Source organism: Dipodomys spectabilis, unplaced genomic scaffold (assembly GCF_019054845.1).
Source record: "Dipodomys spectabilis isolate Male_0828 unplaced genomic scaffold, ASM1905484v1 ptg000365l, whole genome shotgun sequence".
NCBI classification, from domain to species: Eukaryota; Metazoa; Chordata; class Mammalia; order Rodentia; family Heteromyidae; genus Dipodomys; species Dipodomys spectabilis.
This window is the reverse complement of record NW_024871042.1, coordinates 4,109,266-4,123,717: the sequence shown is the minus strand read 5'-3', so window position 1 is coordinate 4,123,717 and position 14,452 is coordinate 4,109,266. Positions and strand designations below refer to the sequence as shown.

Sequence of the window (14,452 nt, the reverse complement as noted above, 5' to 3'; positions counted from 1 at the left end):
TTGAAACTGAAAACTGACTAAAAATAAACTCCAGGATATTGGTTTGGGCAATGATTTTGGTTTGTTTGTTTTTTTTGATATGACCCCAAATAGAAACAACAAAACTGAAAATAGACAAGTAGGATTACATAAAACTAATAAGCTTCTTCACACAAAAGAATCAATCATCAGGGTGACATTGTCCAAAAAAGTACTCATTACCTGACATATAACTGTAACCCCTCTGTATGCCACCTTTATAATAACAATAAAATAATAAAATTTTTAAAAAGAATCTGAGTGAAAAGATAGCATATAGAATGAGAGGAAATAGGGCTGGGGAGGTGGCTCAGTAGTAGAATGCTTGCCTCACATGCATGAGGCCCTGGGTTCGATTCCTTAGCACCACATAAACAGAAAAAGCCACAAGTGGCGCTATGGCTCAAATGGTAGAGCGCTAGCCTTGAGCTGAAGAGCTGAACTTAGGGACAGCGCTTAGGCCCAGAGTTCAGGCCCCATGACCAGGAAAAAAAAAAAAAAGAATGAGAGGAAATATTAGTAAACCATCTCTTTGAGTTAATATCTAAAACATGCAACAAAGTAAAATAACTCAGTCATAAGGGAAAAAAATGGTCAAAGATCTAGCAGGCCACTTCTCAAGAGAATAAATACAAATGGCCAATAGGCACAGTCATAAAACTAATTAGCAGGGAAATGTAAGCACAGTGAGGTCTTACCTTGTTCTAGTCATAATGACTATTATAAAGACAAAAAATAACAAATGCTTTCTAGGATGTAGAGAAAGGGAAACTCATATTGTTAGTACAAACAATGAAAAACAGTATGGGCCGGGAGCCGGTGGCTCACGCCTGTAATCCTAGCTACTCAGGAGGCTGAGATCTGAGGATCGTAGTTCAAAGCCAGCCCATGCAGGAAAGTCCGTGAGACTCTTATCTCCAATAAACCACTAGAAAACTGGAAGTGGCGCTGTAGCTCAAGCGGTAGAGCACTCGCCTTGAGCTGAAGAGCGCAGGGACAGCGCCCAGGCCCAGAGTTCAAGCCCCAAGATGGACCAAAAAAAAAAAAAAGTATGGAAGAATTAAAATTAGATTACTATATGATCAGTAATCCCACTACTAGATATATATAAAAGGAATTGAAATCAGGGCTGGGAAGGTGGCTCAGTGGTGGAGCGCTTGCCTTGCATGCATGAGGCCCTGGGTTTGATTCCTCAGCACCACATAAGCAAAAAAGAAAAAAACCGGAAGTGGCGCTGTGGCTCAAGTGGTAGAGCGCTAGCCTTGAGCTGAAGAGCTGAGGGACAGCGCCCAGGCCCAGAGTTCAGGCCCCACGACCAGACCAAAAAAAAAAAGGAATTGAAATCAGTATGATGAAAAGATAAGTACACTTGTACATTCATTGCAGCATTATTCACAGTAGCCAAGACATGGAATCCAATTTATATCTATCACTAGATAAACTGATAAAATATGATATGTATACAGAATTGAATGCTAGTAAGCCTGTAAGAAGAAAATTTTGTGACAACAGATGAACCTGGAGCACATTATGTTGGTAGAAGTAAGTCTGGCACGAAGAGTCTTATATTGAATGATATCACTTATATGCAGAGTGTAAAAACATCAAACCCATAGCAAGTAAAATGATAATCAGAGTCTGGGAGATAGTGTGGTTGGTCACATGTTGGTGAAAGGACTAATTTCAATCAGAAGGAATAACAAGAGATCTATTATACAGCATGATGACTATAGTTAATGACAATATATTGCACATCTGAAACTTGCTAGATCAAATTTAAGCATTCTTAATTTAAAAAAAACCAAGTATGTAAGTTAACATTTATGTTTAGTGGCTTGATTGGAGAATTCCATAATGTATCAATGCATTAGCTCATGTGCCCAAATATATACATATATATCTATATATTAGACATTGTACTTGCCAATGAAAACTTAAAAGTTGGAAAATGATACCATGGGTGAAATACCTTCAACTGCGAATCTGGTCCAATTTTTGTATGATATATTTCATTAGACACTGAATTATAGTTGTGAGATTTCTATGCCAGGTAAGTTAATGTCTCTCCCCATCATCTTTTATGTTGTAGGTATGCATAACCTATCCCTATGTACCAGCTATAAACCCTCCCCATGAGAACATTTTAATTCCTGCTTTAAACAAGTGTATGGGAGGTGAGGGGAAAATTACAGCACTTAAGGACAGCTTCAGTACTTTTTGTTCCCAATGTCTTATGCACCATCTGAAGCGCATAAGATTCACCCCATGTCTAGAAGTTCCCTCCTTCCCAGGCATATGTACTAGATTGACCTGCTTCCATCAATTCTCCAAAACTTCTTTATATTATGAGAAGATTTTATTACAGTCTTACTCCATCATTACCAGAAAGAAAATTTGTGTTGTTTTCTAAAGGATTATTTCTGTAACACAACATTTGTTTTGAGAGCTGAGAATGAAAACATACTAATTAGCTAGTGAATTTACTCATATATATTCCCAAATCAAATTTTATATAATGTTAGGTAATCTTTTGTTTATGGTGGTTTGTCTGTCTGGTAATGTGGTTTCAGACTTTACTTTCATTCTTCCATCATGAAATTATACCATACAACTTTCCAAAGCACCAGAATGAATACTAGTGGGAGTAGGAAAGCATAAAATAGAAGACAGTGGCACTTGAAATGATTTTGTTGATATATTTAAGTAAATTGCTAAGCAAAAAGCTTATTTTTTAAGTTAGATGTGGTGGCACATGCCTATAATCCTAGCTCTTGGGAGCTTGAGGCAGGCAGACTATGAGTTTGAAGACAGCCTGAGCTAGAAGAGCAAAACTCTGTTTCAGGCCTCCGCTACCCTCCCACCCCCCAATCCCCGCCCAATCTCTTTTCTCATCCCTTCCTCGGGCCTTCTGGAAATTTTTTTTTCTTTGCATTGTTGAGGCTTGAACCCAAATCTCACACATGGTGGACAAAAGTTCTTCCACAGAGCTACAACCCCAGCCCTCTTCAGGCTTTCTGAACTTCTTATACAAACAGTAAAATCGTTTGAATTGACTTAATTTTAATAACTGTCAATAATACAATTGTTTCTGGGTTTCATCTTTCAATGAACTATACCAAAATTGAACTTGTTTTAAAAGTTGTACTTGTATCTGAATTTATCAGAATTTAGATGTTAGCATGACAGTATTTACCACAGCACTATAGAAGTAAAAATGGATATTCGATCTGATAGTTTTATGTCTTTTCTTTGTTTAGCAGCATTAATATGATGGGGTAAGATAAATTTTCTTTCTTTAAACAATGTCATATTTTAAAAAATCCACTTGAACAGTAAGATACATTTCTAGGAAAGACATGAAGGCTTTGTGTTTAGGGATGTAGCTTGGCAGAATTTCTATCAAAACTTTAACATGAGGATAATTGAAATGCAAAGTGAGAAGGAAAAGTTTGCAAAGATTTTCTCTTTTGAATTGCCCCAAATAGTCTCTTAATTACACAGAAGTGGTGTAAATGTCTCTTCCTCAGTCTCTAGGGGTTAGTAACTTCTGTCTAGAAAAGTTTGTTTTAGAATTGCAAGTCCCTGAAGCAAAACAGGATAGAGTAGGGCAAATTCAGTAACTAAAATGGGCACCTCTGAGGGAAAATTGTCCTTAGAATATGTTCTTTTTTTGCCAGGGCCTGGGCATTATCCCTGAGGTTCTTTTGCTCAAGGCTAGCACTCTACCACTTGAGCCACAATGCCTCTTCCACTTTTTTCTGTTTATGTGGTACTGAGGAATCAAACTCAGGGCTTCATACTTGCTAGGCAAGCACTCTACCACTAAGCCACATTCCCAGCCCAGAACACATTCTTAATAGGACACAAGAATATACAGCAATACACACATTCAAATATCAATTGAATCAGCCATTGATTCAATCCTATCTTAATGACTGACACCTATGTGTCAAGGAACCTGGTATTATATTTGAGAAGAGAATGTGAAGTCACAATCCTTTCTTTTAGAAGAATCAAAAATCTACTGGAGAGAAAGATGGGAAGGGAAGGAAGCTGACAAGTAGAACTTGAGCCAATGCCAAGCATTCATTCCTACGTGCTTGTGAGGATGCTTTCATATTAATGGATCTAAATTGAGTCCTGGAGAAAAGCAGGCTATCGAGTTGGATGGCTTTTCAAATCCTGGGACCTCTCCTGTAAAATGGGCAGACTACCAGGCAGCTATCACTGCATCACCATTTAGGAATTGTGCCAGGCAACAGTGAATAAGAAGCAGCAGCAAAGATTCCAGTCTTTCTTATATATTAACCCAGTAGAGTCCACCTTTTTCTCCAAAATAAAATAACTCTTCATGTGTCAAGAATAGAAAGTAGCTGGGCGCTGGTGGCTCACACCTGTAATCCTAGCTACTCAGGAGCTGTGGATCTGAGGATCACATTTCAAAGCCAGCCTGGGCAGGAAAGTCCGTGAGACTCTTATCTCTAATAAATCACTAGAAAACAGGAAGTGGCGCTGTGGCTCAATGGGTAGAGCGCTTGCCTTGAGCTGAAGAGCGCAGGGACAGTGCCCAGTCCCAGAATTCAAGCCCCACGACCGACAAAAACAAAAACAAAAACAAAAAACACAAGAATAGAAAGTAAACCCACATTTCCCTGTGGAAACCAGAATCCCAAAGGATAGAGGTTAAACCTATCATGTCACCTTAGGTATCTAAGAGGTACTCATTAATATTGTCCTAGTAAATCTACAGTACATTTGCTGATATTATGGATACTGAGGACTATTGAAAACTGGTTCAAGGCATCAGTTTTATTGGCTTTCTGTGATCTCCATGAAGGCAAAGATTTTTTTTTTTTTTTTTTTTTTTGGTCTAGAGCTTGAACTCTGGGCCTGGGCGCTGTCCCTCAGCTCTTCAGCTCTAGGCTAGTACTCTACCACTTGAGCCACAGTGCCACTTCCAGTTTTCTGGTGGTTAGTTGGAGATAAGAGTCTCACAGACTTTCCTGCCCGGGCTGGCTTTGAACCATGACCCTCAGATCTCAGCCTTCTGTGTAGCTAGGATTACAGGAATAGGTTTTGTTTGAATTGCTTTATAAATTAGCTAAATGCATCATAGTTTTAGTCCTTACATTGTTTCATGGATTTAATCCTCTTTTTGTTTGGATGGGGCTAGAGAATCAGATATTGATCCTGCCTATAAATGCCATCTGTCCCCCCTTGTCAATGTACAGTGGAGATAAAGCCCTTCTCACGCCTTCTTAGAAAGGGGAGATCATTTCCTGTTCTCAGTAAGGTTGCTGGAACCTCTGGGATGAATCCTTTCTGGCACCGGTGTGGAGCTCTAATGATACTTAAAAACCAAACCTCTAGCCAGGTGCCAGTGGCTCACACCTGTCATCCTAGCTACTCAGGAGGCTGAGATCTGAGGCTTGCAGTTTGAAGCCAGACTGGGCAGCAAAAGTCCTTGAGACTCTTATCTCCAATAAACCACCAGAAAACTGTGGTGCTGTGGCTTAAGTGGTAGTGTGCTTGCCTTGAGCTGAAGAGGTCAAAGACAGCTCTCAGGTCCAGAATTCAAGCTCGACGACCAAACAAACAATAGCTGGAAGTGGCACCGTGACTCAAGTGGTAGAGCAGTAGCTTTGAGCAAAAGAAACTCAGGAACAGTGTGTAGGCTCAGAGTTCAAGCCTCAGGACTGGCAAAAACAAACCAACCACAAAACAAACAAACAAAAAACCCTCTGTACTACTACATCACCATCAGCCTAGGGAAGACACAGGCTCTTCTTCCATAGCCCTGTAAGATTCTGTATCTAAGAATTTAAATAATTGGGAATGTCTCTCTGTGACATTTTGATTGCCATTCCTTCAATATTAAACCTATTTGCTTACTTACTGGCCGCTGGCATTTTTTTTAATGACTACTTTGCTGACCTTTTAAGCAGAAGGCTCAGATTTATTGGTTAATAATTTGTCTGAGTTACTATTGCAGTGCAAATACTAAAAAGGCTTAGAGTGAAGTGTTATCTCCCTTCGCATCTCAGTCCTCACAGTTCCTCTCCCTATCTCAGTCACTCCCAGTTTCTGAGATGTTTTTCTCAGGTGTTCAGTGCCGTTATGCATGAACTGGTGCTTAGGATGAACCCTGTTCCAGTTCCTCCACCTAGCAACCTACCTCATTAGTAAAGCTTTCATTCTTCCCAGTCCCTTCATAACATTCCATTGTCTGTATGTTCATACTATGGTATATTTAGACTATCCCCTATTGCTGAACACTTAGGTTGTTTCCAGTTATTTCCTCTAAAACCACAGTACTGCAAGAAATGTCAATAGTATATACTCTGTAAGAACTTGTCCCTCCATCAGAAAAATTCTAAAAGATGGGTTGCTGGGTCAGAAGTAGGAGCATGTTATTTTGTTGGCTATGATTTTAGGTGGATAAATTAGAACTCTTAATAGTATTCTAAAACATTTTTCTGTCCTCTAGCTTAGCCTTCCTGCTAGCCACTCTGTTTGCCCTAAATGTGGGGCCAGCAATCACCTGTCTGCCCGGTTCTGTGGCTCCTGTGGCATTTATGTGAAGTCTAGGATAAGACTCAGCTTGGACAACAGCCTGGCATTAGTTGCTGGAGAACCTTGCCCTTTTCCTGAGGTGAGCCCTGCACTGTGATAAGAATTGGTTTCTGGGTTGGAGGGCGGGGCCTCCACCAATCATAGTGGGCGAGCTTGAAGAGCATCAAGCCGCTGAGTGGGCTTCTGAGCAGCCTGGCTCAGGACGCCCTCCACGGGCACCTGAGCATCACTGAGGAGCTACTGCAGAGCCAGTTCTACCCAGATGTGCCACCTGAGGAGTTCCACCCCTTTCTGGCCAAGGTGAGGGATTCTTAAGTCTATTGCATCTGCAGACAAGGATTTCAACCAGCTTGAGGCATTGTTTTTACTGCTCAAACCAAAAAGCAGGGTGGGATCACATCTGACAAAGCTGCCGTCATTTCTAAGTTTTGGAAGAGCCACAAGATGAAAATCCAAGAGAACCTTAAGAACCAGAGCTGTTGGGACAATGGACTTAGAGGCCTGGGCTGGAAAGTTGATGGCAAGTCTCAGACGAGGCACTCAGCACAAATACATACCCCTGTTGCCATAATAAAGCTGGAATTTGGGAAAGGTGGACAGGAATATGAATTTCTTTGTTTGGAATTCAATGAGGTCAAGGTCATCCAAATCCTGAAGAAAGTCTCAGCACACTGATGTAGCCAGCCTAACTGAAGATAGTTGTAGGAAGGAGCTGGAATTGTGAAAATACAGTTGTTCATGATCCCTTTCCACTGGCCTTTTTAAAATCTTGTTTGCACAATGGTATTAAATCCTTAAATTGAAAAAGGAAAGAATTGGTTTCTGGGAATAGGATATAATAAGAATCTATGCTCACTACCCTGAGGGCCCATCCAGGGAACAGAGCCAATAGACTTCTACCTTTCACATGGACTTTCAACCAGGTAAGTAAACACAATCAATTTAGGTTTTAAACACTTGGATGATTTCTTCAGAATAATCCAACACCTTAAAATAGGCTCCTGTCCAATGTAGCCTAAGGTATAGCAAGCATTGGCAAGATAATGGACATAGTGCCACTAGGGAGAAATAAACTTCTAATATGTAGGTAAAATGGTCTTCTCTTTATTTTTTTTTCCTGTAGCTTTCTGGGAACTTTATTCCCTACTCTGTTCTATTTAGACAATTTGTACTACGTATGTCAGGTTGTTTTTGCCATTGACAATATCTGAGCTGTGCCAGGTGCCGGTGGCTCGCGCCTGTAATCCTCGCTACTCAGGAGGCTGAGATCTGAGGATCACAGTTCAAAGCCAGCCCGGGCAGCAAAGTCCATGAGACTTATCTTCAATAAACCACTAGAAAACCGGAAGTGGCGCTGTGGCTTAAGTGGCAGAGCGCTAGCCTTGAGCTGAAGAGCTGAGGGACAGCGCCCAGGCCCAGAGTTCAAGCCCCATGATGGACAGGAAAAAAAAAAATCTGAGCTGTGTGTGAGAGAAATCTCATGTGGTCATTTTCACCAGCATTTATAGTTAAACAACCAGTTTCCTGTTAGCTTTGTGAGTTTACCTAAGTCAGAGGTTTCTTCTTATCCCACTATTACAAGATATTGAAGAGTGGTAATTACTCGAGAAAGTGCAAGTACTCAGCACTTGGCATACAGTTGTAGAGTCCATGGCTTTCTTAACCAAGATGAGAATACTTGTGGGACTGCCACCAGCCTTTATGTAAGGCTGTGTCAATGAGACAAAGGTGTTCTTTTCTCAAAATACTTGACTGCCACCTGTTGGAAATTGATTGTAATGTATGAAACTTCTTTGACATTTTCTTTTATAGCCAAATAAGTATACAGATATAATTGCTTACTGTGTAAATAATGCTCCTTAAGTGAAATGACATTGTGCAGTATGTAGCTTACACAATCTTATATGTTGACTTTTTTGGTTTCTGTGTTTAGATGTGGAGAATGTATCAGAGATATGCCTTTACTAAATGGTCCTAAGTGTTGCCTAGGAAAGGAGCATGCTAAGCTATAGGAAGGAGAAGAAGCATGTTAAGCTATGGGAATGAAGCTCATTGGTCTAACAGATACATTTCCCTGATTAATTTTTTTTCTCAGTCATAAGGCTTGAACTTGGGGCCTGGGTGCTTGCTGTCCCTGAGCTCTTCTGCTCAAGGTTAATGTGTCACCATTTTAAGCCACACCACCATTTCTGGTTTTCTGGTAGTTAATTGGATATAAGAGTCTCGTGGACTTTCCTATCCAGCCTGGCTTTGAACCACAATGCTCAGGTTTCAGCCTCCTGAGCAGCTATGATTACAGGTGTGAGCCACCAGTGCCCAGCTAAAATTGTTTTCAATGAGTAAGAGGGAACTGGAAGATTAATTCCTTCATATTCTCATTTTAAAATGTTTTCTGCCTTGTTGATAGCCTCGACCTGCCTGGCAATCTCTAAGTGTCCCCATATCTCATGATGGGACCAGGAAGAACACGGGCACACAAACTGCTGGCCTGTTCTACCCATCTGGCAAGCTGCTTGCACAGAAGGAACTGGAAATGGCTTCTCACAAGCAGAGGCTGGAGAAGATGAATGACCACAAACCCTTCATCACAGCCATCAGCCCAGGAAGAGGTGAGGGGACAGAAAACATCCTTTTTCTGGAAGAGCATCTCATCTTTTCTCTTGAAGTTCCTTGATTTTTTGAAGTAGTTTCCCTGTATGATTAGTAGTGATTTGGACTCAGTGCCCTGCTATTTAGCTCATCAATCAAATTAGAAGGGGTTATTCTGATTAATAATCCGTGCATACATAGATTCCTTCAATTGTGTAAACACACTGTAAGTCTTCATCACTATTATCATCTGACATTATTACTTTATTGTTAACTAAGCCTTTCACTCAGAAGTAGATGCTCTACAATTTGAGCCACACTGTCCCCCTTTTGCTCTAATTATTTTACAGATGAATTGACACACGTTTTACCATACCTAACTTGTTTGTTGAGATGGGGTATCCCTAAATTTTCTTTTTTTTTCTTTTATTTATTTATTTATTTTTTTGGTCGGTCGTGGGGCTTGAACTCTGGGCTTGGGCACTGCCCCTAAGCTCTTCAGCTCAAGGCAAGCTCACTACTGCCTGAGCCACAGCGCCACTTCTGGTTTTCTAGTGGTTTTATTGGAGATAAGAGTCTCACGGGCTTTCCTGCCCAGGCTGGCTTTGAACCATGATCCTCATATCTCAGCCTCCCGTGTAGCTAGGATTATAGGCATGAGCCACTGACACCCGGCATTATCCCTAAATTTTCTGTGTGCACTGATCTTGGGGCTTGAACTCAAGGACTAGGCATTATCCCTGAATTTCTTTTTGCTTAAGCACTCTACCACTTGAGCCACAGCTCTACTTCTGGCTTCTTTTTGGTAGTTAAGGGGATAAGAGTCACACAGACGTTCCTTCCCAGGCTGGCTTCAAACCGTGATCCTCAGATCTCATCTTCCTGAGAACTAGGATTATAGGCATGTGCCACCAGCACCCAGCTTGTGTCTAAATTTTTATGTGGGCTGTCCCTGAATCACATCCCTCCTGATCTTTGGCTCCTCAGTAACTGGGATTACAGAGGTGTGATACCACATCCACCATTATCACATTTTTATTGGGGTAAAACTTAGATAACATAAAATTACCAATTTACTATTTTAAAATGTACAATTGATATCCCAAATGTAAACCCCATGCTCGTCAGGTAGCTACTGTCTACATTCCCTCTCTGAGTGCCCAGCAACCACTAATGTACTGTCTGTCCATGGATTTGCTGATTCTAGCTATTTAATACTCTGTAGTTCTTGTGGCTGGCCTCTTAGAATCTTGTCATAGTCTATTTCAAATGGAAAAGTATAGAAGAACGGGACAAATTTCTAGATAATTTGACCTACCAAAATTGAACCAGGATGATTAAAAAAAAGCCACTTCGATAGGTTCATAATGAGCAATGAAATTGAAGTATTAATTAAAAAATCTTCCAAAAAGAAAAGCAAAGGAACCAATGGATTCACCAATGAATTCATTCAGATATTTTGAACTCAACTATGAAGCCAGTTTTGTATTCATTCCAAAACTGGACAAAACATTAACAACAATATTTTTGAATTATGGGTCAATCTCTTTGATGACCGTAAGTATAAACATTCTCAATTAGGATACTTCCAAGCAGGCTGGGAATGTGGTTTAGTGGTAGAGTGCTTGCCTAGCATGCAAGCCCTGGGTTCAATTTCTCAGAACTACATAAACAGAAAAAGTCAGAAGGAGGGGCTGGGAAGGTGGCTCAGTGGTTAGAGCACTTGCCTTGCATGCATGAGGCCCTGGGTTCGATTCCTCAGCACCACATAAGCAAAAAGAAAAAAGCCAGAAGTGGCGCTGTGGCTCAAGTGGTAGAGCGCTAGCCTTGAGCTGAAGAGCTGAGGGACAGTGCCCAGGCCCAGAGTTCAGGCCCCACGACCAGACCCGCCCCCCCCCCCCAAAAAAAAAAAAAAAAGAAAAAGTCAGAAGGAGTGCTGTGGCTCAAGTGATAGAGTGCTAGCCTTGAGCAAATAAGCTCAGGGACAGTGCTTAGGGCCTGACTTCAGTGGACTGACAAAAAATAAGATAAAAATAAAAAAATTAAAAATACTTCAAACACAATAAGGACATTTTCATATGCATTGGGTATCTCATTTTTACTGCTGTTTAACTTTACATGAGTAAAATGGGAGTGTATTTTATATGAATTTATCTCTGTACAATTTTTAACTTATTTGTAAATTTTTTTTGGGGGGGGTCCAGTCGTGGGGCCTGAACTCTGGGCCTGGGTGCTGTCCCTCAGCTCTTCAGCTCAAGGCTAGCACTCTACCACTTGAGCCACAGCGCCACTTCCAGCTTTTTTTTTTTTCTGCTTATGTGGAGGAATTGAACCCAGGGTCTCATGCATGCAAGGCAAGCGCTCTACCACTGAGCCACCTTCCCAGCCCTGTAAATTGTATATTAAGAAAAACAAGTCAGCCAGGCATCGGTGGCTCATGCCTGTAATCCTAGCTACTCAGGAGGCTGAGATCTGAGGATCTCGGTTCAAAGCCAGCCCAGGCAGAAAAGTCTGTAAGACTCTTATCTCCAGTAAACCACCAGAAAACCGGAAATGGTGCTGTGGCTCAAGTGGTAGAGCACTCACCTTGAGCTGAAGAGCTGAGGGACAGTGCCCTGGCCCAGAGTTCAAGCCCCATGACAGACAAAAAGAAGAAAAAAAAAGAGAAAAACAAGTCACAAAAGAATTCAGCTGTTTCTAAAAAAAAAAAATACTTCCAAACAGAATTCAACAACACAATAAAGTGATTAAGTTGGTTTAATTCCAGGGATGCCAGAGTGGTTCCATATATGTAAATTAGTAAATATAATAAAGCACATAAACAGAATCAAAAACATAACATGAAGATCTCAATTGATGTAGAAAAGGCCTTTGACAAAATTCAGCATATCCTTATATGATAAAATCTATGAAGAAACTTTGAAGAGAAGGTATGTACCTGAACATAAATGAAAATACTGAAATTATTTTGTCTAAAGTCAGGAACAAGACAAGGGTATTCATCCTACTCTTATTCAACCTAGCACTAGAAAACCTAGCCAGAGCAATAAGGCAAAAAAAAAAAAAAAAGGAAAGAAAAGCTTTTAAATAGAGAAAAAAGTCAAATGGTCCCTATTTGCAGATAATGTGATCTATACTTAAAAGACCCTAATGAGGGGCTGGGAAGGTGGCTCAGTGGTAGAGTGCTTGCCTTGCATGCCTGAGGCCCTGGGTTCGATTCCTCAGCACCACATAAGCAAAAAGAAAAAGCCGGAAGTGGCGCTGTGGCTCAAGTGGTAGAGCGCTAGCCTTGAGCTGAAGAGCTGAGGGACAGCACCCAGGCCCAGAGTTCAGGCCCCACGACCGGACCAAAAAATAAATAAATAAATAAAAGACCCTAATGATTCCACACCATAAAAAACCTACTAGACTTGATGGTTATATAAATCATCATACAAAAATCATAACTTTTCTGCACATTAAGAATGAACAGACTGAGCTGGACACCTGTGGCTCATGCCTACAATCCCAGCTACTTAGGAGGCTGAAATCTGAGGATTGTGGTTCAAATCCATCCTGGGCAGGAAAGTCTTTAAGACTTTTATCTCCAGTAAAACTACTCAGAAAAAGCAGGAAGTAGAGCTATAGCTCAGGTGGTAGAGTGCTAACCTTGAACAAAATAAGCTCAGGGTCAGCACCTAGGCCCATAGTTAAAGTGCCAGGACCAGCCCAGAATAAACTGAGAAAAAGTGAGGAAAACATGCTTTGTTTATAACTACTTAAAGATAATAATAATAATAACAATAACAAATAAGTAGCCAGGTGCTGGTGACTGCTAGCTACTCAGGAGGTTGACATCTGAGGGTTGAGGTTCCAAACCAGCCCAGACAGAAAGTCCGTGAAACTCAGAAAAAGGGAAATGGCACTGTAGCTCAAATGGTAGAGTGCTAGCCTTGAGCTGAAGAGCTCAGGGACACCACCTAGGCTCAGAGTTCAGAGTTCAAGCCCCATGACCAAAACAACAACAACAAAAAACAAATAAGTGGGGGGGTAGGGGCAGAAGATGGGATGGGAAGGGGAAACAAAGGAGGAGGCTACAATGCTTGATAAGAAATGTACTCATTGGGGCTGGGAAGGTGGCTTAGAGGTAGAGCGTTTGCCTTGCATGCCAGAGGCCCTGGGTTCGATTCCTCAGCACCACATAAGCAAAAAGAAAAAAGCCGGAAGTGGCACTGTGGCTCAAGTGGTAGAGTGCTAGCCTTGAGCTGAAGAGCTGAGGGACAGCACCCAGGCCCAGAGTTCAGGCCCCACGACAGGACCCAAAAAAAAAAAAAAAAAAATGTACTCATTATCTTGCCCAGGTAATTGTAACCCCTCTGTACAGTATTTTCACAATAATATATATATTACATATATATATATATATGAAGAAAACAATCCCATTCACAATACACACACACATATATACACGTGCATTCATATACGTATAAATAAATAAAATAACTAGGTATAACCTTAACCGGAGGTAGAAAACTTCTACAATGAAAACCATTAAAAACTTGGAGAAAGACACTAAAGAAGACATCCTAAAGATAGACTTTCCATGCTTACAGATTGGCAGAATTAATATAATGAAAATTGCCCTACTACCAGCAGCTATCTATGGACTCTGTTTAGTATCAGTCAAGATCCCAATGTCATTCTTCACAAAAAATATAAAAATAAAAAAATCCAAGTGGGAGCATAAAAGATCCTGAATAACAAAAATAATCCTGAACTAAAATAGCAAGGCTGGAGGCATTGCAATACAGTGCTTCAAATTATACTACAGAGACTACCTAGGAATCAAATTGTACAGCTACAACTAATTTTTTTAATGAACCACAAAATCATACATTGGGGAAAAGACAGCCTCTTCAAAAATAGTACTGGAAAAAATAGATTATCTACATATAGGAAACTGAAGTGAGATCCCTATCATCCTGCATAGAATCAACTCTAAATCAAATATTTAAATAAAAGATATGAAACTCTAGGGGAAACTCTGGAAGATATAGGCCCAGGTCATTATGTTCTGAATAAGACTCAGTTGCCCAGCAAATAAGAGCAAGAATTGACTAACAGGACTACATCAAATCAAAAAGGTTTTGCACATCAAAAGAAACAACTGTTAGGTGCCAGTGAAGGCTGAGATCTGAGGATCGCAGTTCAAAGCCAGCCTGGGCAGAAAAGTCCCTGTGAGATGCTTGTCTCCAGTTAACTACTCAAAAACTAGAAGTGGATCTGTGACTCC

At 40.7% G+C, this 14,452-nt stretch overlaps 1 protein-coding gene across 1 annotated transcript in view; it reads left to right on the top strand.

The window, feature by feature from the left end:
* Positions 1-14,452, top strand: part of Dzank1 (double zinc ribbon and ankyrin repeat domains 1) — a 54,095-nt gene that overhangs the window by 26,454 nt on the left and 13,189 nt on the right. The window contains exons 11-12 of the mRNA XM_042666530.1: positions 6,506-6,670; positions 8,999-9,200. Coding sequence (XP_042522464.1) covers positions 6,506-6,670; positions 8,999-9,200 — 367 coding nt within the window. The remainder of the gene's footprint in view (positions 1-6,505; positions 6,671-8,998; positions 9,201-14,452) is intronic.